Source organism: Ammospiza nelsoni, chromosome 11 (genome assembly GCF_027579445.1).
Source record: "Ammospiza nelsoni isolate bAmmNel1 chromosome 11, bAmmNel1.pri, whole genome shotgun sequence".
NCBI classification, from domain to species: Eukaryota; Metazoa; Chordata; class Aves; order Passeriformes; family Passerellidae; genus Ammospiza; species Ammospiza nelsoni.
Window position 1 is genome coordinate 9,731,016 of NC_080643.1, and position 23,419 is coordinate 9,754,434.

General features: G+C 44.6%; 1 protein-coding gene across 4 annotated transcripts in view; it reads right to left on the reverse strand.

Annotated features, from left to right (window-relative positions):
* The window catches only part of SLC6A6 (solute carrier family 6 member 6), a 58,331-nt gene extending 57,481 nt beyond the window's left edge, over positions 1-850 (reverse strand). For 2 of the 4 annotated variants that reach the window (XM_059480381.1, XM_059480380.1), the window contains exon 1: positions 622-850. Coding sequence is in view for 1 of the 4 variants with exons in the window: in XM_059480379.1 (XP_059336362.1) it covers positions 42-72 (31 nt within the window). In the remaining 3 variants the exon portion in view is untranslated. Of the gene's footprint in view, positions 1-41; positions 218-621 lie in introns of those variants that run through there. The other 2 variants (XM_059480379.1, XM_059480382.1) reach the window with 2 other exon arrangements.
* Positions 851-23,419: the final 22,569 nt, after the last annotated feature.

Genomic DNA, 23,419 nt, shown 5'->3' on the forward strand with positions numbered 1-23,419 from the left:
GAGGGAAATCACAAGAAAGCAGCAGCAGCGGTATTACCCACCAGGTAGGCCCATTAGCATCAGATGTAGCATTGCCTGTACCAGTCTCTTCACTCGAGGTTAGTGCACGGCAAACAGAGAAAGCACAGCGGGGAGGGGTGGGAGAAAAAATGGGCAAAAATAGCCGGGGAGAGAAGCGTGCGCCGTCGATGTGCTGGAGGGCCGCCAAGGGGGAATGGCTGAGAACGTTATCGCCAAAAAAAGTTAACGCAAGGTGTGGGGGGGTGTGGGGTAAATAACCGCTGGGGAGGAAAAACACCGCCGAGGTACTGCGAGAGCTGGGGAGGAGGGGGCTTTAAGGAGGGGGATGAATTAATAAATAAATGGAAGGGGGGGGGGGGGGGAAGGGAAAGCGCTCCCGGGGGCACCCCGAGCCGAGGCGGACAAAGGGAGGACGATGCCGCCGCCACCAGCCCGGCTCGGTTCGGCTCCGCTGGGCGCGGAGCGGCCGGCCCTTTGTTCGCCGCGGCGGCAGCGAGGGGCGATCCGCGCCGCTCCGCGCCAGCCCCGCCACCGCCACCGCCACCACCGCAGCGGCAGCCCCGGCGCCCGCCCGCCCTCCCGCCCGGGAGGTGCCGGTACCTGTGTCCGCTGGCCGCGGTGCCTGCGCGCCGCTGCGCCCCTGCGGCGCGTCCGGCGGAGCGGTGCGGCGCGACTAGCAGCGCCGAGCAGGAGGAAACGGTAATTTATAAGCGCTTTCTTCCTGACCTCTCGTGTCTGTTGTCTAATGAGGGAGCTTTGAGCATCACCCATCCTGCTGAGTGGAAAAACACCGGCACGGCCTCTTCTTTGCTGGGGAGGGGGGAGCCTAAAGGAAGGGGTGTGGGGGAGGAGGGGCCATGCCGCAGACACGGCGGCGGAGCCCGGGCTGGCAGGCGGCCGCGGGCCGGCGGGGAGGGGCGGGCGGGTGCGGGGCAGCGGCCGCCGGCTCGGGGGGGCCGCCCGGGGCTGCCGCCCTCCCCCGCGGCTGCCCCGGGCAGCGGGAGCGGCAGCGGGGCCGCCCCGAGGGACCCGGCCCGCGTCCCGCGGCGGGAGGCAGCGGAGCGAGGCTCCCAGCCGCTGAGCTCGTCCCGGCATTTTTCATTTTCCTGCATTTTTTCAGTCGGTATTTTATATCTTTACACAAAGAGTGCCGTTCTCACAGAAAAAGCGTCGCACGGCGCTGTCACCGCCGCTGCCTGTCCCTGCGCCTGGGCCCTAGCTCTCCGCGTTTCTCCCCGGCCCCCGGGGGGACTGGACTCTGGAGCCGATGCCGCTCTGCCAGGCTTTGGGGACAGGTTTGCTCCCGGAGCCGTCTGCTGCTGGAGGAGGCAAGGCGGGAGCGTGGTCTGGCAGGTGCCTGGGAGGCTGGGACATCCCTGCTCTGCCCTGCCGCCTCCCAAGCGCGATCCCCGGCACCGGAAAGTCCCGGTGGCAGCGGGAGGACAAAGTACGGCCGGGGCGATCGGCGGGGAAAATGAGCAGGGCAACGTTTTGTTTTGCCTCGGGTTTCACAGAACCGAAAGCAGGTCCTCCTCCCCTGCAGGCGAACGGGTATATGACTCAAACATGTCCTTGCTCTCCTACCTGCATCCCCCCGGTTCTCTTAATGAAAGGATTCAGCAGCAGACAGTGTCGCGAGGCATTTTCATATAACCCCTGCTGAAGACTTAGAAAGATACGCTGTACTGCAAAATGTCATTTGCATTGTGGGGGTACAGTTGTGGTGAAAAGGAGAATCTGGGGCCATCTGTGTTTCACAGAAGTCCCACGGTGCTAACCTTGCAATGGGTACAGCAGGGATGGACCAGAGGAGAATGAATAATCCCCACACCTCTGCTCTCTAGGTTTTCCCGAATACAAGATGAAACCTTTCTACACCACAAACTAGGACAGCAGTTACCGGGGGACCACCTCCGGAACCCATAACCTGTGCATAGGCTGCTGGGGGGGATCAAATTCCTTCACAGCAGCCTCCAGGGAGGGCTCAGAAAAGGCTGATTTCCTTAGCTGGTTCTTGCAAAAGCTGCACCATTCTGCACATTTTTTGATGGCAATATAGGATGCCAGAAAACCCTGTGCCACAGTCATACAGCCGATTTTCCCTTACTCCAGTGCATTCTGTGATTTTCCATATCCAAGCTGATTTGAAATGTGAGTAGGTTTTTAGCAGAAAACCAGATAGAGATAGGATATACACAGCTAATTGATGACATATCTCCACCGAACAGCCTCGTTTAAACTCCTAACGATGTAGTCCGTGCTGCCACCTACGTCTTCTGATTCAGGTTTCTTGTGTACTGCAACTTGGATTCGTAGGCATCCTTTGCAGGAGGCAGCTCACATTTTGTGAGGCTCCACGAGGGACCACAAACAGGCAGCTCTGGCTGCACTAGGGAGCGAAGCAAAAGGTTTCTCACCGGCTCAGCCACTTGTTTGGTTGCAGGGAGGATGCCTAGATGCAGACTAGGAGCCAGCAGTCACATCAGTGAAATGTAAGTAGTGGCTGGAGCCTTGTCTGTGTGAAGGATCCTGCCAGCACAGCTGTACCACTGACAGCAGTGGAATATTTTGCTCTAGTTCTCTAGAGGAATCAAAGTCTGTATTTTGTCTCTTGCTCTCTCTTCTTCTGTTGCTCCTCACTTCTTAAAAGTCAGCCACACAAAGTACATGGTTTCTCCATGTGTTTAAAAATAAAATGTTTGGGGTAAAAGACCAACAGCCAAAGCTGTTTTGAAGTCAGAGGCATGTAAACAGTACCTGGAACCAATAATAACAATAACGATAACAATAACAACAATAATAATAATAATAAGAAGAAGTCCTTTTGTGCCATAAATGTGCACATTGCTATCTGTTATTTCATTGTGAGACAGCACAACTTCTGAGAATGTGCCTGATGAATATTTGGGGGAGCTCTGCCTTCAGCTGCAGTGGCGCACAGCAGCACTAACGCTTCTGGCTTCTCCACTCTCTTATGTAACAAAAATCACACGTTAGAGCCCAAATTATAAAGCATAAGCATGTGTATAATATTAAGCATACAAATGGTGCCTAAAATTACTATCCTTTTCATGTAGGTCTGTTTTTAATCTGTTAGAATTTTTGCTTCTGCAGCTTTATTGATTTCAGTGTCCGCTAATGCAGTTCATAATGCAATCAAGCCTAACCCCTTAAAAACCCCACTGTGAAGATATTAACCCAAACTTAACTAAGGCCAAAATCACTCTGGCTACAGGTAGGTGGAGTTCAAATGACTTTTATACCTCAAGTGTATCCTGTATCAAGATGCTGTAGCAAGCAGAACACCATATCCCTGTGGCTGCATTGGCAACCAGTCAGAGTGGCAGGTTTCTGCACCCCAGCCCAAGGCACGGGTTTGCCATCACCTTCCTTTGAGTTTTCCCTCTTTCTCAGAGACTATTTTTGCCATTACCGTGCTGATCTGCTTGCTGGAGTTTTAAGGTGCTGGACGCTGATACAGCGAGTGCCTCTTGTATCTGTTTAATCCGATAACACAACTCTTTTTTAATCTCCACGTCTGGGTCACAGGGTTTAAAAAAGACACTGGGCCAAATCCCCAGCTTGGCTACAACGTGTGGAAATGTACTGAGATGGCACGAAAGTCAGGAGAGATTCACTGTGTTTGCACCTGGGTAGAGAGGTCTTGAGGGATGTGAGTACCAGATTTCAGATGGATGAATATTAACCCAAGGCTATGGCAGAGCTAATTCAGGTTTCCATAAGGTGAGGTGGAGGGAGGGATATTACACCAGGACCTAAAATGTGCTCATCAGCAAATTCACATTAATTTTTAAATGGTAACTGATTCAATATTTCTTCATTTTTCAGGAGAAACCTTGTTTTCATTGTTTGGCTGCTAGAGGGAACATGATGTTTCATGGAGTCAGGACCAAGACTGGGCATGGACAAAGAGGAGATTTTGCAGGGATTGGGAAGATTTTACAAATAAACATTAAAATTTAAAAAACCAAAACTTCATCCAGACATGAAGTCCAGCAGAAATGTAGGAGAGAAATGGACAGCACTGTAAAGGATTGTGTAAGCAAGAATGGCAAAAACATGGTCTGAATAAATCCATTGCAGTAATGATTTTCTATACATGAATTTCCTACACAAAGTTATATGGGGTCAGTCTTTGGGGTTCCCCTGGATAGCAGAGGATCCTGAGCCTGAAAAAGGGAAGCAGATTTTGTGAGGGATTTGCATATCATGGAGTGACTCTAGATTGCAGATTTTAAGCATTACTAAATTGGGGAATAAATTGTTGCTATTGCTGTTACATACCAGGATATCTCACTAATCCACACAATCCACTAAGTTGCTGTAGTTTTAGTCTTTGTTTATTTTAGATGAAATTATGGCCCGGACAGTTAATTTTTTCTTGGTTTATCCATATAAATCATATATAAATAAGGTATCAAACAGAAACCAAAACATGACCTGTGTTTTTGGTACACTCCCCATCACGTGAACCTGCCAGTGATAGAGCTCTGCACCCAGCTTACAAGATAAACACAAAGGCAATGAAAAACCACAGATCTTCTTGAAAAGTAGCCAGTTGGTATTAAATTCTCTTGCTTAATGGTCTGGTTGGCCTATTTTGCTTATATTTGAGACTGCCTAGCCATTATGGGATTGCCTGCACTGGTCCTTTCCTTACATCAAGCTAATTACAAATTAACTTAAGGCACTTAGCAGGGCTGAGAGGCTGGAGCTGGTCCTTTCTGAGTTTGGAAATGCCCATTTCTTTACAGTGGCTGATTCCTAAAGTGAGGGGCAAACACACAGGAACCAAACAGCCTGGAACCAAAGTGGTCACACTGGCTTTTGAAAAAAGTGAGTGTCTCAAGGTAACTGACAGTCGGCTACCCGGAAATAAAAGCCTCTCATATATCCAAAGGTTTTCACTGGGATTTTCAAGATCTCCTGAGCAATTTAAAATCCTTGAAAGGAATACGCTATAGAATGAAAAATATAAGTATTATTAAAGAATGTCTCTGAACTGAAAGCCAGCCAGTTTCATAAAAATGAGCTAAAAAAGCAATAACAGGTAGTCTGTCTCCTGCTGGATACTGTATGAACCGTATGTTTTGTATTTTGGAAGTCACTCTAAAACAATGTTTTTTTCTTCACTATTGCTGTTGGGAAGAACAGTAGAAGAACTATGTATAAATGAGATTAAAGTAATCTAATTAAAAAAATAAACAATGTGCTTTCATCTTCAATTCATATCCAGTCATTTGGGATCTAACTTTAAAAAAAAAGAAGATAAAAATTTAGAAATTCAGAAAGGATTCTGAAAGACAACTGTTTCCCTTTAAGATTAATGATAATCATACTTGTGTGTTCAAGGGAGAATAGATCCATGGTTATGTAACAGGATAAAGAAACAAAATCCTTTTTCCTTAAATTAAAATAAACCAGTATGTGTGTGAATTTTAGTCAATCACTGAAAATTCAGGAAACCCATTTTCTTTCACAACTGCATTCCACATGCTAAAATTGACGTCTTCTAACTTTTAAACAGAATCACAATAATTAAAGACAAAAAAGATTTGTTTGTTGCATTTGACCACAGTTTGCCAATAGAGGAATGTTCCCTAGGGAAAATTCTGTGGCACTTGCCCTGTTCAGCAATTCAAATACTCATCTTTTTATTTTATGTGGCATTAGGAAATCCAGTTATTGCACTTCCCAGTTGTTGTTTGTTTGGTTTTTTTTCTTTTTAATCTGATTACCTAGTACTAGATATATGATAACTTATCTCTTTTAATAATTTTTTTGCCTGAAGTATTACATAACAGTTCTTATAAAATCTTGCAATGCCTGCCTAAATTTGCCAAAACCAGGACAAGAACAACAGGTAAAGGATTTTTTGATATTGGCATTGTTCTTTGCTGGCCTAATCATATAAAATTTATTTTAAAAACCACACAAGAAAACAATTTCCTACCACAGAACCTCCATTTTCCACTTCTGTATTTTACAGAAGCACTCATACCAGAATTTCTGCATCAGAATTTGACACATAAAACTCCTTTATCACATGAGTTCAATTTTCCAAAAGAAGGCAAATGGTAGTATTAATAACCAAGATATAAGCCCTGAAAAGGCTAAGTCACTGAATGTACTTACTGAAAAAAAAAAAAAAAAGACATCTTGTTGGATCTAATTCTGGAGTCATTGTTTGACACAATGCAGAGCAGTTGGGATTTGCATAGAAAGGCTTTGCTGAGCTCAGGTGATGTGCACTCGTGCGTGGGAGAAGCTCGTGTGAGCTTTGCTGAGTGACTCTGAGCTTTGTTTGCAGACCAAAATGAACTCTGCAGATGTTGGCCCATCCTTGCACATGTCCACACTCAGCATTTCAGTCCTGAAAGCAAAGCTCCACATCTGGGCAGTGTAAGTGATGTTCCCTCACTGGACCAAGTGCTCTGTTAGCGCTACTGCAGTAGCACAAGGTGTGCTTGGAGATGATGCACATGGTGAATTTGCCTCTTTCCCTGCTAGTAACACACCTGCCATGCTGCAGATAAATATTCTGCTGCTGCACAGCCTGCAGAGATTTCCTGGGCCTCATGAGCACAATAGGTCCTGCCAAGTCAAGATGGTTACATGGGTGCAGCCACGGTGATACGGAATCTGGGAAGATACATCTGAGAGATGTAAGCTGGGAGACAGGGAAAAAGTTGTGGCAGACCCACTCTGAAAGCAATAAAAGGTCAACAGAGTCTGAGGCTGCCCTGCAGAACCACTTCCATTTCCATTTGGAGCTGATTATTGAGCTGGGCAGGGCTGGCCTAACCACATCCCAGGTGACAGTAGACATCACAGTGGAAAATAGTCCAAAAATGTACTGTGGAGGCAGCTGAGCCTTCATGACTTACACAATGGCTCCAGAAAAGCTGATGGATTAAACTCACCAAAGAAGGAGAGATTACTTGAGTGAATTCATACATGCTCATATTTCCTTCTATTTGCCTATGGGTCCCTCTGCTCCCTTCCCTCTCAAAGTGATGGTGAAATAGTTATAAGGAGTGTATAACTGAAAATTATACACTCCTTATATGCTTTTGTTTATTCTGACAAATTATATTGGAAGATATAGGCAAACACTGGGAGAAAATCTGTAAGAGACAAAACCATTCCCAAATGCATGCTTGTACGAGTTCAGACAGATGGAATTCCTAGCTAGGTGAATTAATGCACTGCAAACAGAGAAAGGGCTTCAAATGCCTGAGCGTCTGGAAAAAAAGAAGAAATTTAAAATGAGCCCTGCAAGCTATCCAGCAACTGCTCATCCACTATCATGATTTTAATTACCAGAACTGGAAAGCAAGCATGTAACATAAACTTAAAAACACAGCGTTTTCCAGACTACCGGTCCAAATGCAAAACAAATGGCTTGCATCTGGTGGCGGGGAGGCAGAGCTGGGGCGGGAGCTGAGTGAGACAGGGGCACCTGCAGCTCTGCCCAGCCCAGCCCTGCCCAGCCCTGCCCAGCCCAGCCCTGCCCAGCTCAGCCCAGCCCTGCCCTGCCCAGCCCAGCCCAGCCCGGCCCAGCCCAGCCCTGCCCAGCTCAGCCCAGCCCTGCCCTGCCCAGCCCGGCCCAGCCCTGCCCTGCCCTGCTCGGCCCAGCCCGGCCCGGCCCGGCCCAGCCCGGCCCTGCCCGGCCCAGCCCGGCCCTGCCCGGCCCAGCCCGGCCCAGCCCAGCTCAGCCCAGCCCTGCCCTGCCCTGCTCGGCCCAGCCCGGCCCAGCCTGGCCCAGCCCAGCCCTGCCCGGCCCAGCCCGGCCCTGCCCAGCCCAGCCCAGCCCAGCCCGGCCCAGCCCAGCCCTGCTCAGCCCAGCCCAGCCCTGCCCTGCCCTGCCCACCGTGCCCTGGCACGGCCCAGCCACTGACACCCGAGCATTGCCCGCCTGCTCCAGGAGATGCCTGGGCTTCCACCTCAGCTGGCAGCTGCAGGGATGCCAGCGGCTCCCAGGCTGGGTGACCTTGGTCCTCCCCCAGCAGTTCCCTTTTCTGGACCTTTGGCACCCTCCCAAGTGATCTTTCAGTCGGAATATCCGTGGCCGAAAATAAATTCAGCAATATTCACTGCGGCATCCCTGTACTTCTCTTTTGGGATACCTGATGCTTATGTCCCAACCTGGGCAGAGACTGGTTTTGTAAGGTTTATCTGGGTGCAGTAACACTACCAACCCAGCAGTGCATCCTTGCAGAGAGCGATTTCTGCCCCAGCCAGAGCAATCCCGCTTTGATGTCTGTACATGAAAAGGGTGGTAAAGGGGAGAGGGTGGAATAGGCTCAGCATGAAGCACAAACTATCCAGACTTGAGCCTCTAAATCTCTTTGGCCAATGTTAATTAGCTCTGATTTGTATCAAAGCCCAATATTATCACTTACTGATTATTAAATGTGCCACAAATGGTTAATATTTTGTGAACAGTTGGTCATAGAGTGTCTGTAGCACTGAGCAATTGACTCTTACTCTCTGTGTCAGCCAAAGTCCTCAAGTTTTCTCCTTTTTACTTCTGCAAGTTTGTCTGTTGGGCTCATGAAGTTCACAGAGAGAAGTGTGAAGACTTGCCCCTATACTCCCACATTTCCTTGGGAAGCACATCCCAGCAAAGTGTGGAGCAGCCAAAGTGGGTTTGGGATGCCCTTGGCACTCACAAAGACACCCTTGACTCCTGCTGCCCCACAGCAAGTGCTGCTGGAGGCCATTGGCACCATGGAGGAGCTGCATGGCCAGGCTGGGCTGTGGCAGTGACCAGGCATCATCCTGAGCAGCAGGGCCTGGGACTGCCTGGTGGCAGAGCTGAGGAACTCATGGAGCAGAGGCACACAGAGGAGTGTGTGGTGGACCCCAGGAGCTTTTCCATCCAGTGCCTCTGGAATTCCTGTGAAACAGGGGTACAGCATCTATCAGACACATCCCCTGGCATGCTGAGCTCAGGACACAGGCACCATCTCCAGCCAGAGCAGAGGACACTACCACATGGCCACTCCACCTGGCTTCAACTCAGCTTTCCCCTCAAATGAATTAATGCCACCCTAGCAGTCTTTGCACGTGTCACTGCCTGAATTTTGTGTCCCTGCTGTGAGGCTAAGCTCCCAGTTCTCCCAGTAAGATACAGGTTTAAATACAGGTCATGTTTCTGCTGTTCTCCACCAGCAAAACAGCTGTTTGCTCTAAACATGGAGATATTTTTGTAAGAGCAAAAGCATGAATTATTTCAAACTTGCCTCAGGATGAATTTTCAAGGGTACTGCGGAGACTGTTTCCACAACAAAACGGGAGCTCTTCCCCTACTGAATTGTTCATGTTACTTTCATGAATGCTAGAAAAGAGGCTGGCTTTTTCCAAATGTCAGCAGATACCTGGAACAGGAATTTGTTTCCATAAGTCCTTTGGAAACTATTGTTGTTGATGTTGTCTAATCTGACCAAAAGTTCAATTTGGCAATTTTTATCGAGCCTTGCTGTTAGGTATAGGCAATTAGCTTAACAAAATATCAGACAGGATGTCTGCTGTGTTTGCAATGCCTGTTGCTCTGATCCTTACCTGGTGGGAAATGGCTATGGAGGAGCACAGCCACATCTTTGTAGCTGTTTACATCACATTTCTGACAGAGCTCCACCCTGCTTTCCCCATTTGTACTTTGTTTTTCATGAATAAAGGTCATGGCATTGGCATCACAAAAAAATATTGTTGGAATTCAGCCGTCCCTTCTGGGTAATAAACAATAATTTACTCCAAGGCTGGCAGGGCAGCAATCAGAGATGGAAGGGAAGGCCAAGACCCATTGAGATCTCTGCAGACCTCCAGCATCCCACAAGTCAGCTGTCTCCCTGCCTGTGCTGGGCCTGTGCAGACTCTGCATAGCCTCTAATATTTTGCCCAATCTAGATTTAGGCACCCCCCAGCTGCTGGCAGTGGGTCTGCTGTGCGTACCTGCCTCCCAGCCAGTCACTCTACTGGAATTTGTTGTCTAATAGTCAAAGGGCATTTTCTCTGAAACAATGTCCTACATTAGCCCAACACTCCCTGTGTGTGCTAGTGGCCTGGGGACATGGTTACCAGATGTAGTTGCCAAGCACTGGTTGCCCCTGCTCTAGAGTGCTCTCCAAGGAGGGGCTGTGGCCAGGGCATGTTGTTTAGTCTGCTGCTTGTGTGGGACTCTGACTGGCTGTAGCTCAGCTACACAATTCATCATTTTAGCCATGCTGTATCTAGATCAGGGAATAAATGTATAGTAACAACATCCCTTGATTCAGCTATAAAGTAAGTGAGATCTCTCCCATGTTTCTGTATTAACATCCACATCGACCTGTGTTTGTGCTCATGTCAAAATCACCACTAATCTTTTGGCTCTTCTAACCTTTTGTTACACGTGAGGCTCTCAAGCTGTCTGGTGCTTTTTCCTCCTTTCAGGCTGCCAGTACTTTCCAGCAAGATGAAATTTTAAATAGCTTCAATATTCCAGGAGTAATTTCAACATTAGTGCCTGTAGAAACACTCCCCTAAACTGATGGTCCCATGGTTTTATGATTCCCTGGGCATGGACCAAAATCTCAATTGTTCTGAGGATATAAGGGAAATGAGAAGTTGCTGCATTATTGCTACAGCCAGGGACACACAACAGCCAACAAGCAAAAGCTCAACATCAAAAGCATTGGGAATACTTTTAGCACAAACACTACTCAAGCAATTCCCAATTCAGTAGAAAGCATACTGGAGAAAAATCTCCAGGTTAGACAGACCTTCAACTTTCTTTCCCAGGATCACACCAGTTGAGCAGCAAATCAAATTCTACAGAAGTAGTTGGGGATTTTATTAGTAAACAGCCTAGAGGTGAATTCCTCATTTTTTTTCTCAATTAGATATGTTTGAAACAGAGAATTTTATGAATAATACTTATTACTTGTTTTTACATGGTACTTTAGCATAATCCCAGAAATTGTAATTTAGGAAGTACAGATCTTCCTTGTTGCAAAGCCCTCAAGATTCCTGTGGCAATAGCCAGGAAACAGATAAAATAGAAGCAATTAATAAAGTATTTCATCATTAAAAAATTTCCAGCACCAGAAGATTTTACAAATCACCCAGCAGATTTTGTACATCCTCTGGAATTTGAAATTTTGTCAGTAATGAAAGCTAAATGAATGTTGCATACAAATATTAGGCTTAAAACAATGTCACATGGGTGTCACATGTTAGTGTGCACAAAAATAATATTTGAAGGGAGCTGCTCAAATAAAATCAAAATTATTTATTTTTTTTATAAAGCAATCTCCTCTTGATTATTAACAGACTAAAAGCTGCCTTAAAGAGATTCTAAGGCCCCATGCTTCTATTTTCCCTTAGCATTGACTAAGTAGCGGTTGAATTGACATCCCTATTTAAGGTTTCCACATCTCTTAGTACTATGCATTGTATTTCCTCTGTGAAGTTTCCTAACTTCTGCTAACCATGTAGCCCTGGGAGGCCTGCAGAGCACATCCACGCTCTATAGGAAGTGGTTTTGGCGTTGCTCTAGCAACCCCAAATCAGTACTGAGTAAGCAGAGGTGCTGCTCAGCAGAGAAATCACACAAATGTCTGTACATCCTCACTGCTATTGAGAGTGGAGGCAGCAGTTATGATGATCAAGCCTAATGCCCTTCAAGGAAATTGCAATTCTCTCTTTTATTCCTCCCCCATGTTTTAATTTGATATAACTTCTATTCCTGGTGCTGCCAATTCTTTCCTTTGCCCAAAGTGTCCCCATACAGGAAGTCAGGTTGGATCACAAATCCTTTGTGACTCTGCAGCAGTGTAAAGGGAGAAGGTTCTCACCCACTGGAGAATCCAGGTCCTCTTTTACTTTACACCAGAGCTGACTGCATTTTGGAAGAAAGAAATTAATCCTTTTCTATTTTTTCTAAATGCGAAGCTCCTTTAATTCACCCTTTAAAAGCATTTGGGGATCATCTGATGAAAAGTCCTAAGGAAACACAAGGCATCCCTGCTGCTTGGGTTGCAAAGCTAAAGCTCATGCTCTGAAAAGAGAAGTGTGCGTAGAAAAAAGAGCTTTTGAACACAAAAACAAACAATGGCAATGCATGCTGACAAACACTTCATCTGCCTGCTTCCATTTACATATTTTTACATATCCATGGAATACTGCTGAGGGCCTTGGTCACCTTGACCTGTCACTGACACAAGTCTGTTAAAGCTTTCTTCAAAATTAATCCCTGCTGCCACTCAGGTATTTTTTGCTGTTGCTTTTGTTTGCTATTAATCTTTGAATTGCTTTCAGTCTAAAAGCATTTTTCTGGTCCAGAACTGTACAGAATATATCAGGCAATCCTCTAGGGGCACTGAAAGAAAATCTAAAACTCTATCCCCCATGATCTTATACAGTCAACCCATATCCTTTTGATTTTAGACCTTGTTTTAGGTCTACACAAGAAAGGCTTTGACATCTTTAATTTGGTTTGGTTGTTTTTTTCCCTTTAGTTTTGATTTCTTCCAGTTTTCTGGATAGATTTCACACAGCTTGCCACCACAGCTCTAGAGGACAATAAAAAAGTATGGGAACTCCTCCAAAGTACGTGTTTGCAAGGAGTGCTATGCCAGGAACATCATTACCAGAGTCCCAGTAAATAATCCAGAACCAATGCCATAACTTTTATGTGTACCAGGGGCACTGAAACCCATGCTGAAATACTTGGCAAGTCTGCCCTTCAACTAGGATATATTGTATTGATATTGGCTGTGATCAACCACAACATTCCTTGGTTTTGAGGTAGTATTTCTGAAGGGGGAGGTTTTGTGATGCCAGTTCTTTTCATATGTTTTCCTGTCTCACCCTATCTCCAAGCCCAGCTAATCTGATGATATCCAACTGTCCTAATGAGCTGCATCTACTTCTAGGCTGAAGCGTTGACAGCTGCCTGTTCTATTGCCAACAAAAACTTCTGAGACAACTGTATCTCATTCCTGCAAGTACGCAAATCACTTCATTTCTAGCACAAATATGAGATATAATGATATTTATTTTCGTTGATCCAGGTTGAAAAGGAGGCGTGTGAAAAATGCCATCCAGCCCTCAATTATTTCCTCACGTGCAGTTCAATCCCTCAGTTGGAAACAAGGGCTGTGTCTATTGGCTACAGAGAAATCAAGGGCTCATGTCCCTTACAGCAGAGGTACAGTCACATGGACTAAGGTCAGTGAGAAGGACATGTTCCTCCAATTAATGTTGGCATGTGTTTATTTATATTTTTATACATTGGTAATTCTTCCATTTGCTGTTCTTGGAGTCAGAGCTCTTGGCAAGAGCTTCAGGTTGTTTTTATTCACATAGGATTTAATGCACTTAATTTTTCACCACCACCTTGACCATCTCAAGCACGTGGGATTTGCCCTCTTCCCCAAGACTGTTGGACCCACAGACTCATAAACCTTTCCTTCCCCTGGACTGCCTTCTCAAAGCACAGAAACTGGGTTATAGGTAAGACTAGGCTCACAGCAAGTCATTAAAAACTACTCACAACTTCTGGAGAGAAAGCTATCTAAAACAGATATTTGCAGGAGAAATTTTGTACTGGGGGACTACAGCAATAACAGACAACAATCCCCAGACAAAGATGGAGAGGAGACACACAGAAACACTGATTTTGATCCAAATGCAGTCAGAACAAATAGAAGCAACACCTCCAGTGGCAGCTGATCACAGCAGCTCATCTCCATGTAGAACTAGTACTTCTCTTTGTCAAGAGAAAAACTCACGTCTACCCTCTGCCCCTTAAAAATTTTATGACTTGCCAGATTCCAGGAATCACAGAAAATACTATTGAACCAGGGCCAAGGACCAGAAAATCTAGGGGAAGCACATCTTGTAGCAGCCTAGGTCACCACTGGGGCTCCTCCTTTTCCAGCCTTTCACACTGTTTTTCCAGCTGAAGATGGGGCCCACTTCTCCAATTCAGCTTTGCCTCAGTGAGTTACTCACACTCATACAAGCTCAAAAACTTGAGACTCTTGACTAGGATAAGGCTGGAAGCAGGGAGAGTTTGTTATTGTTCTAAGGGGTTTATGTCGGCTTCTTCAATTAATTCTTGGGATATGCTCAGACACTGAGATGGTGGAAACCATAAAAGTAGCTAGATTAGAGCAACAGACATAGCAGTGGTATTGGATACAGAAATAACAGTCATTGCCAGTTCCTTGGGAAGACAGGACAAATGAATAAACATCAATCACAACATCTGAAACCACCAGGCTTGGAAAAGCCTCTTGATTTTAGGAAAAATCCACTGAAAGATGCCAGGGCTAGATCTGGCATCTGACTTTTTCTCAGGAGTATAATTGCCATTGAGGAAGAAAGGGATTTTTGAGGAGCCATAAATTCAGGAACCTTCTGTGCCATTATCTTTTAGTAATAAGCTCTATGGACAAATACAAGGCTTTGTTTGTTTGGTAGGGCTTATTTTTGTTTTTATTTTAAATATGTAGTTTTCCCTAAGCTTTTTTTCAAAATATTTGTCATGATGAAAAATTGCATGCTGTCCCAGGATGATGTACAAACTGAATGCAAAGGCAAGCAAAATATCCAAATAGGTCTGACTCTTGGTATCTCCCAAGTACAAGATGGTCTCACCTCTCTGCTCTTACCAGATCCAGCACACCATCAAGAAGGGAGGGAAGAATTCAGGAGGAAATGATAAGTATATAAGGACTGAATGTCAGTGTAACTACACAATAAGTCCTATCCCAGCTATGAGACCAGAAAGGTATTTTCAGTTTCTGGTGTTATTTACGAAGATGTTTCTGAAGGAATGCAGACTGTGCTGTTTTGGGGAGGGAGGAATTGGCTTCTTTAGAATTACTCAAAACTTATTAAATAAGAAGCTTTCTGTATTTCCTCACAGCTGGAGACCAGTCATTGCAACACAGATAGAAAAGCTGGAGGCTGGAAGAAGAGAAATTCTTTTATTTAACCCCAGTTCCTTACACACACAGCTAGTGTGTGCAAAATGTGTCCAGGTTCTGTGAAGTGTGACATACTGAATATCTCTGTCTGCCTCAGCAATATTTGAAGCTTTACATTGAGCTGAGTGCTCAAATCCCAGAAGGTGGCCTTGGGAGGGCAATCCCTTAGGACATCCTTGGTGTCAAATTCTTTGATGATATTTGAGTAGACTAAATGCATCACAGCGAGGTGACATTTACCTTCTACAGAGCATGGAGGAGACCATGTGTTATGAAACTCTCTTCAGCTTTGGTTTCCTCAGCAAAAGGAAAATATTAAAGAGTAAATCCAAACATAACCACAATGAAGTTTCAAGAGGTATTGATTCAAGATGGGGATGCCCAAAATACACATTAAGGGTGGAATGCTGGCACCATGAATATCAGCAAGAAAATCTCCTGGTGGCTGCATTGGAACTGTGTCCATACAGTTTATCCAGACAAAGACAGTATAAACACCAGAGGCTCAATTGTCCCTGAGCTAACAGTGCTCAGTTGTTTAAGCGCAGGAAATGGCCCACCCTTTTCCCACCTTTGTACACCCAGGCAGGGGTCAGGCACAGTGTAGCTGCCACAAGGGCAAGGCTGATTCCAGCATGGGTCTGACACAGGGTGACAGAGGCAGGGGGATGGCAGAGCTGCTGCCCTGGAGCTCTGCCAGTGGTGGCACAAATGGGGACAACGTACGGTTCATCTGTGAAAATGCCCCTTGGGCAAGCAGATACTTTCTACTGGTTATTTTGGGGAAACTGGCTTAAACCACTGCTCAAGACACAGGTTTTTTTCTTAAAGTCAATACTCAGGTGAAAGAAAAGTTCCAATAGTTTCCCTCAAAAGTCTTATGTGAGACAGAAGTCCAAGGAAACAAAATTACCACAGTCATTGTCACAACACAATCCCACCTTCTTCCAGCATCTTTTGCCACCAAAACAGGATCCTGAAGTAGTTGTTTTTAGTTCAGGATTAAGATGATTTCATCTTTCACATTCATTATCTGAATAAACGAGTACATACTTCTCTCGTTCTTCATATTTGTCTTGATTATTCACCTTTGGTAATGGAACATGTAGGAGTGGGAAGGCATGAGTTCACTGACAGGGAGTGCCTCTGCAGGCAAAATGAGATGCAAGTACAAAAATCAAAAGCCATGATGGAAGGGAAAACTATTTTTTCATTTTCTCCTAACCTAAAAACTCAAGGCAAAATAGTTGCCCAGGCCTCTTCAGGAACTCTCAACATATTAAGCATTGTGAAGCCCCCATCTTGGGAATAGTGGGATCAGGCATTGAGACCTGAATTTCCATGCTACATAGACATGCACATATTTAATCTGGTTGTGGTTTCCTTAATATGCAAGGATCCTAAAGCCAGCTCTGGTTTGACTCATCAGTTCCAGCTAATTTTCAAGCTAAGGACTCTAATAAGCAGATTCAAGAGCATCTGGGCAAATTTAGCTCCAACCAATTTGCCTCAAGAACATCCTTTGAATACATTTGCATAGTCTGTGCTCACAAAGCTCTATCAAACATGCTTTGCCAGCTGCTGGCTGGGCCCCTCAGCCTGGCACACTGTTCTCACTGCTAATACCCACTGAGGCCATGAAAAAGGGTTTAGAGTCACCCACTCTTCCTTTAGTTGATATTATGTGTACCCCTGTACCATGGTGTGCAACAAATGCCTGGAATAATGATGATTTAAATGCTGGACAGGCAGTGTGCAGGCAGGGAGCTCATGCCCCATGTCCCTGTGCCACAACCTTGACCTGATGACAGGATGTCTGAGAGTGAGAATGCAGAGCCATCACTAGCACCAGTCTTGGCTTTCCCTCTGCAGTGCCAAGTTTGATAGTCTCTTTGGTGATCCAGGCACATGCCCATTAAGAAAGTTTATTTTAAAGATGTCAGGTAGCAGCTGATGGGTGGTAGGAAAGTTTTAGTATTCCAAATCAGGCAGTGTCTGAATGAACAATCTACAGATGTGAATGTCAGGAGATGTACTGGCAATACCAGCGCTAGATTCTTTGTGAACTCTGAGTTCTTGCTCTTTGGTGCCTAATTATAGTCCCTGGAGCAGTTCATTACGTGCAGTGTATCGGGATCTAGGGATCCTGGTCAGATTTGGAGTTCCTTTGTGCCAGGTGCTGCACAAACACAAATGCCAGCTCTGGTAGATCCTACAAGCTAAGACCCTGCAAACTCTTCCCCATGTTTGAACTTTCTGCACAGCTGTAACTTCACTGGGTTTAGTCTGATCTGTGCAGATATGCAGTTCTATTGTGTTCCAGCTCATTCTCTATATAACACCTACTGAACACTCTGCAACTGTTTAAGAGCATGAAGTAAATTGTGCATAAATGTTTGCAGAATGTGGGGCTAAATAAAGATCAGCAGTAATATAGGCAAGTGAGTGAAAGGGAAGATAAAAGTAACCATAAGGGGAACTTGTGATTACGTAGCCTGGCTACATACATGGTTTGTGGGCTTCACAGTTTGGTAGTTTTTTTTTGTTTGCTTAATGTAAATGAGCAAGAGAATTTAAAGAATCCCTGCCACCTACTGAAGCCAGAGCTGCAGTGTTGTAGGCCTCACCCAGTGCATTTATAAAAGTCCTTCCTTGTTCAGCAAAACACTTGGCCATGTTTTGCACTCTAAGAGGAGAATACCAAATAGCATGTTCTGGGCAAGAACTGGGGACCACTTGCCTGCAAAGTGCAAACCCAAATAAACATGCTATCCCTAAAATACTCCTGTACAATGAGCATATGCAGGGAGGAGGTTTGGGGGTGTTTTTTCTTTCAATATTTGTGAACTCTTTTCTGTGTTCCTTGGCTAGCTCTAACCAAAAGCTACCTTTAGGAATGTTCTGTATTCCATCTAATTTAGATGTACCCAATTTAGATGCAAGTTCTCACCATAGATCACTTTCAGAACAAGTTTCTTTGTAAGTTGTTGACAGAAAATGGTTATAGTCCTATTATACTTGAGTAAAAATGCAAACTGAGTAATAGAGGGAATATCTTTTCCTTTGGTCTACTGGAGTTTATTTCCCTGTTGTGCAAAGTTTTGTCACAAACTCACTTTGTCTTGACTTGTACTTTTTGTTCTCCATGAGCAGTTTAACAAGCTGAAGTTCAGAGAATTTGCAGAGTGCATTTGTTTTGGAGTGACAATATTTCCAGGGAACCAGAATTCCTAAAACAAATTATGTTAATCAGAAATATGTTGTAACTTCTCTGCTTTGGGAACACTGAGATAAGAGATCACCTTTAACTTACTGACACACTTCTGAGTTTTGGCCACTGAATTGTTGCAGCAATCTACACATCGAGTATCAGCTATTTGTAGCACTTGGCAAACAGGATAAAACAGGTGAAACTCTGATTTTTTTTATCAGCTCTCTGCAGGTTTAAAAGCCTTATTTAACAAAGAGTTTCTATACTTACTGAAGTTAAGCATACACTGAAGATAAGCAAAGGCCTGAAAGCTTTGCTGAATTCACACTCAGTTAAGTAAGGTTACAGGGCTTTTGCTTCATCTGGGCCAGAGCTAACAGCTGAGTAGTGATACTGGGTGCAACAACCAGAACTCTAAGGAGGGTGTGGATGCTATTTTTGACCCACTTACATTGATTACTATTCAAGTTTTGTGTCAGTTACAACATGTTCATAGACACAGAAAATCTACAAACAAGCCCAAGGTACCTTCTTGGTTTAACAATACCTCTCTTCGGAGCCCTTCAGTTTTTTACCTTGGCTGGTGGCTTTGTTTTCACCCCTGCATGCCAAGTTGGCTGATCTCACTGAATATTGATATGTGAAACAAACAAGCCTCCCCTTTATTTAACATGAGTCTTGTTTGCTCTTCCTGGCATTGGATCTTTCTTAGGTCTGCAGGGAGGGTTAGCTTTTAATCTGTGTTATTGCAATGTGTCTCCATCAAGATAGAGGCATGCCCCAGCAGGACAAGATGCTATGAAAGTTCAGGTTGCTGCTCTTTGCTTCCAGCAAAGGAAATAATGTTTTAGCCCCCCATGTTGAATCACCAGTGGCCAGCATCGAAACCTTTTGTAGACCAAAACCTACCAGACCGTTGATATTTGCAATTCCCAAGATGCAGCTCAGGGACCAGCAAATCTAAGGCTGAATTTGAATTTACTACTGAAGTCTTGATCTTGTTAAGCTTGACTTGCCTAGGAAATCTTCCTTCATGATATTAAACCTACTGATTTAAACATGAACCCAATCCCTTTCCTACTGAAATTCTTCCTAAAGGCATTAGGAGAAGCCAAAACTTGTGGATTACCCTGGTGAAAGAACATGCTATGAGCAGGCATTATGGGCTTTGGGAGGAACAAAACAGAGCACAGTAATGATTAGAAATCCCAGGATCACACTCTCAAACCAAACACAAGGTTCTTACAAGTTTTTCTCCGAAATGAGTGGGAGGGTGGCTTTCAGGGCTATGTCAATGCTGTATTGCAACACACCTTTGCCATAACTTTGTTTGACAGTTCTCCCAGTGTACCTGCCTGTGGACAAAACTCACTTTCCAAAGGTATTCATGACTTTCACGTACAGACCTTGTTCCTTCCAACAAAAGCAAATGAAGCTCATGGAGAAAGACACTTAGAATATGACAATCTGCTGACACACATGCAAAAAGTGTTTTTTTTTCAACTCAGAATAGCCAGAATACCCCTATGAAATATTCTTTCTCACACAACATACTGTTTTCTCATTATGTGTGTTGACATTTTTCAGACTGACCTCAGCTAGATATTTTGTTCCGGAGTCCCCATTTAGTGGAACATTTAAACAATAACACTTTGAAGCATGCTCAGTCTCTCTTTTGAAGTCCATTCAGGCTCTGCCCTAGGGTCAGCAGGCGCATTCCAGAAATGATGCACGGACCATCTGCTGTACAAGTTTAAATCCCACTGGTCCTATACCTAGAGGTACTAACATGTTGCATAACTAGCATTGAAAAACAGCCTGTCAGTTCAGATGGAGTTTGGATTTATTCCTAGAGCTCTCTTATGCTCCCGCTGGAGGGCCTGCGTACAGTAACCTTTGAATGTGGTTTCTGGGAACTACAAAGTAATGAGATAAATAATAAGAAATGACATTAAATTCTTGCATTCAAAACCTTTATTTTCCTTTGCCCATTTACACCATTTACACCCTGGCTCTGTGATTCCCTGGATTTACTGTCTGACACATCATTTAGGTGCCTTCCTATTCCAGGCTTTTCACTAAGATGGGCTCTGGCTTACTTACTCTACATAGTGATCCATGGCTTAGTGTCAATTGCTGAACAAGGGAAAACCAGGATGGTGCAATATCAGGAGTGAAATTTTCAAGAAAATGCCAATGATTCATATGACCAGGGAATATTTACTTGGGTAGGAACCTGGCATCAAAAACTTGACAAAAATCTCTGCCAAGAAAAGTCTTTGTCTATATATTTTATCCATTGTGCTTTAATGTCATTATTAACTTAACAATGCATTGGCTGAGGTTAATGTATATCAGACCCAAGCACTGTTGGTCTCATTGATGCTATGTAAACATAGAGGAAGGAGTGGTCCCTGCCCTTGGGAGTTTAAAATCTAAACTTGGACAATACACTTCAAACATATGGTATATCCTGCAGGCTGAATTACCAAACTTCAATCAGCATTAGCCTTAACAATTAATTTATGTTGCACATATGTTCTGTATTTGGGGGCAATAGCCACGATGGCCCCTTGACAGAAATGTGAATGTATGTACATGGTGACCTTTTGATGGTGCAGAGGGACATGCAACAAGAAGAGATCCATGAGATGGAGAATGGCACAAGGGTGAGCATGGCAGAGAGCCATAAATAGAGTACAAAAGAGGAGATGTGGAAGTCTTGAGACATAAGTGAAGGAGAACAGCCATATCAAAGCAAGTTTTTTCAGAGCAGCTCTAGCACTAGTTGAGCACCAAAAGAAGTGGGCACATTTCCACTTCTGAGTATCTGTCACTTATTTAGATGCCTCCTTGGAAACTGAGTTCTCCAGAAAATCTGTCTTCAGTGGTGGGTGCGGAGCACTAGACAATCTGGCCTGTTCATTTTCTCAGTATGTGGTTCATCTGTTCTAAGGAACAAGTCCTTCTGGAAATGGGAAAAAAAAAAAGGCAGAAAGAAATGCTGGATACAGAAAAGCATGCAAGCTGCCTTGTGGGCTAATGATCAAGAAAGGCAGAATAAGCAAAATTTCATAAACCAAATGAAGTCAAATGTCCTATAAACACTGCAGTAGTCCAGGAAAGATGGTGGACATGGGTTAAAGCACTGAGTAGGAGTCAGAAGATATGAATTGGCTGAATTGTTTCATCTCCCTGCACAAAATGTTCATATCTGACCAAACAAAACAAAACAAAACAAAAAAGGTGGAACATGAATATTTGACCCACTTCCCTACAGGAGGAAATTATGAACATTAGTTAAGATCAAAACATAGCCTCAGAAGAAAGGAGCAGCCCACGGGATTGAGGGGAGATCATCTGAGGCTTTCTGCCTCCATAAAACAGAGCTGAAAACTGCACAACAGAGCATGAAGAGACCTAAAGCTGTAGAGCATAATGTGGGACACGCTTCCATGTAGGCAGAAATCCAGCCCCCAGCTGTGGAGGGATATAAATCAAACATTTGTTTGTCATGCCACACGATGGAGTGTGATGTAGCACTAGTGGTAGCCAGTCAAGTTTTTAGTTAGAGCTCCTCAGACCTTACTGTCACCTCTGAACCCTCTGAGTCAAACAGTCACCTATTGCATAATGAACCTCTCTCTGCGTCACCTCCAAACTTGTCCTTGCATCTCCCTGGTGGGATCCTGTAAGAGGATTGGGTGGGCCATGAGGGAGCAACTCCATTGTGTGAGCACAAAAAGCCACGTTCATTAGCAGGCAGGCATCTCAGGACCAGTTGTGGAAAAAAAGAGAGTGGATTTGCCATTAAATCGGATATTCTTGGAGGTTTTCCTCAACACAACTCCCTCTTTAAAGCTAACAGAAGCAATTGAGAGAACTGCTTAGTAATTCCTGAGTTCCAGTCCCAGCTCTGACATGAACTCTGAGGCCAATATAATCCTCTTGTTCCCTACAATAAGGCCTCAATCCTCCCCTGCTGTAAATCAGCCTAACGCCATTCACACAAGTTAGTGTTACCCCATTGGAAGATTTGGTTCAGAAATTAGGGCACCACGGGACAGGGCCATGCAGAAATACCCTGGAAAATCTGTTCCCCAAAGAAGTTTACACTTCAAACCAAGAATACGTGTGCTTGTGAGCTGTCCTCATGACATTTTGGGCCCACAGAGTGGTTGCCTCCTGACAGGACATGTTCCTGTGAGATGCAGGTTTATGAGTGATAGCTATCTCAGGGTAATTAACCATCTTCAGCTGCTGCTGCCAGTGAAGGGAGGGAGCTTTGCAGTGCCCACTGCACAGCCACAGACTCACTCTGCAAAGGAGCTTCCAGAGACTTGCTTTGTGCAGGAACCAGTTCAAAGGGGCCAGGTCAGGATCTGGGAATGACCCAAATTTTAAACAAGGTTCCTAGCTCATATCCATTGCCATTTTCTAGTTACATTTGCCCTCTTCTTGGTAAACAGCAAATATTTTCTTGGAATCAGTCTAATTTCTTATGCCAGTGGCAAAATAAACCCCAGCTCATCATGGATGTGTCCTTTCCAAAGAATTACCACAAAAATGTCTGAAACCCTATGAAAGCTGTTAATGACTATAAATCTCCATAGGGCTTTTCCCCCCCTTCCTCTTCCCTCTTTTCTCCTTGCTCTGATGAGCTGGTGAGTTGGGAATGGCTTTAAATACCACAATAGTCATGGCAGGACATCAAGAAAGAAAAAGGAACAGGGTTTTGAAATACTTTGTGTAAGGCTCCAAGCACTGGAGTTGGTGCTGAGCTGACTGGCGTGTACCACACAGCAGTCAGATGATCTCTGCAGCTTTGGGAAATAGGAGAAACTCTGGAGAAGGGTGGGGGGGAAATGGTCTCTCCCACATTGGTCTTTATTGTCTTATGGATTTTATCACAGTATTGTTCTTTATTTCCTGCTATTTATAGGCTCTCATGTTTTGTGCTGCTTTCATGTTTGTGTTATCTGCCTTCCCACGACATGCTTCACCCCAGCCCTTGCCTACAGCTGGGTCCATAAAGGCACATGGTTTGGAATGGCACATCAGGGCTCATCTTCTTTCCCTGGGCAATGAAAGCAAACTGCCCTTTTCTGAAGCACTGAGCAACCTAAGATGGTGATTTAAATGATGGTGGTTGTTCTGGAAACTCTCAAGACAGGGACTGAAGAGT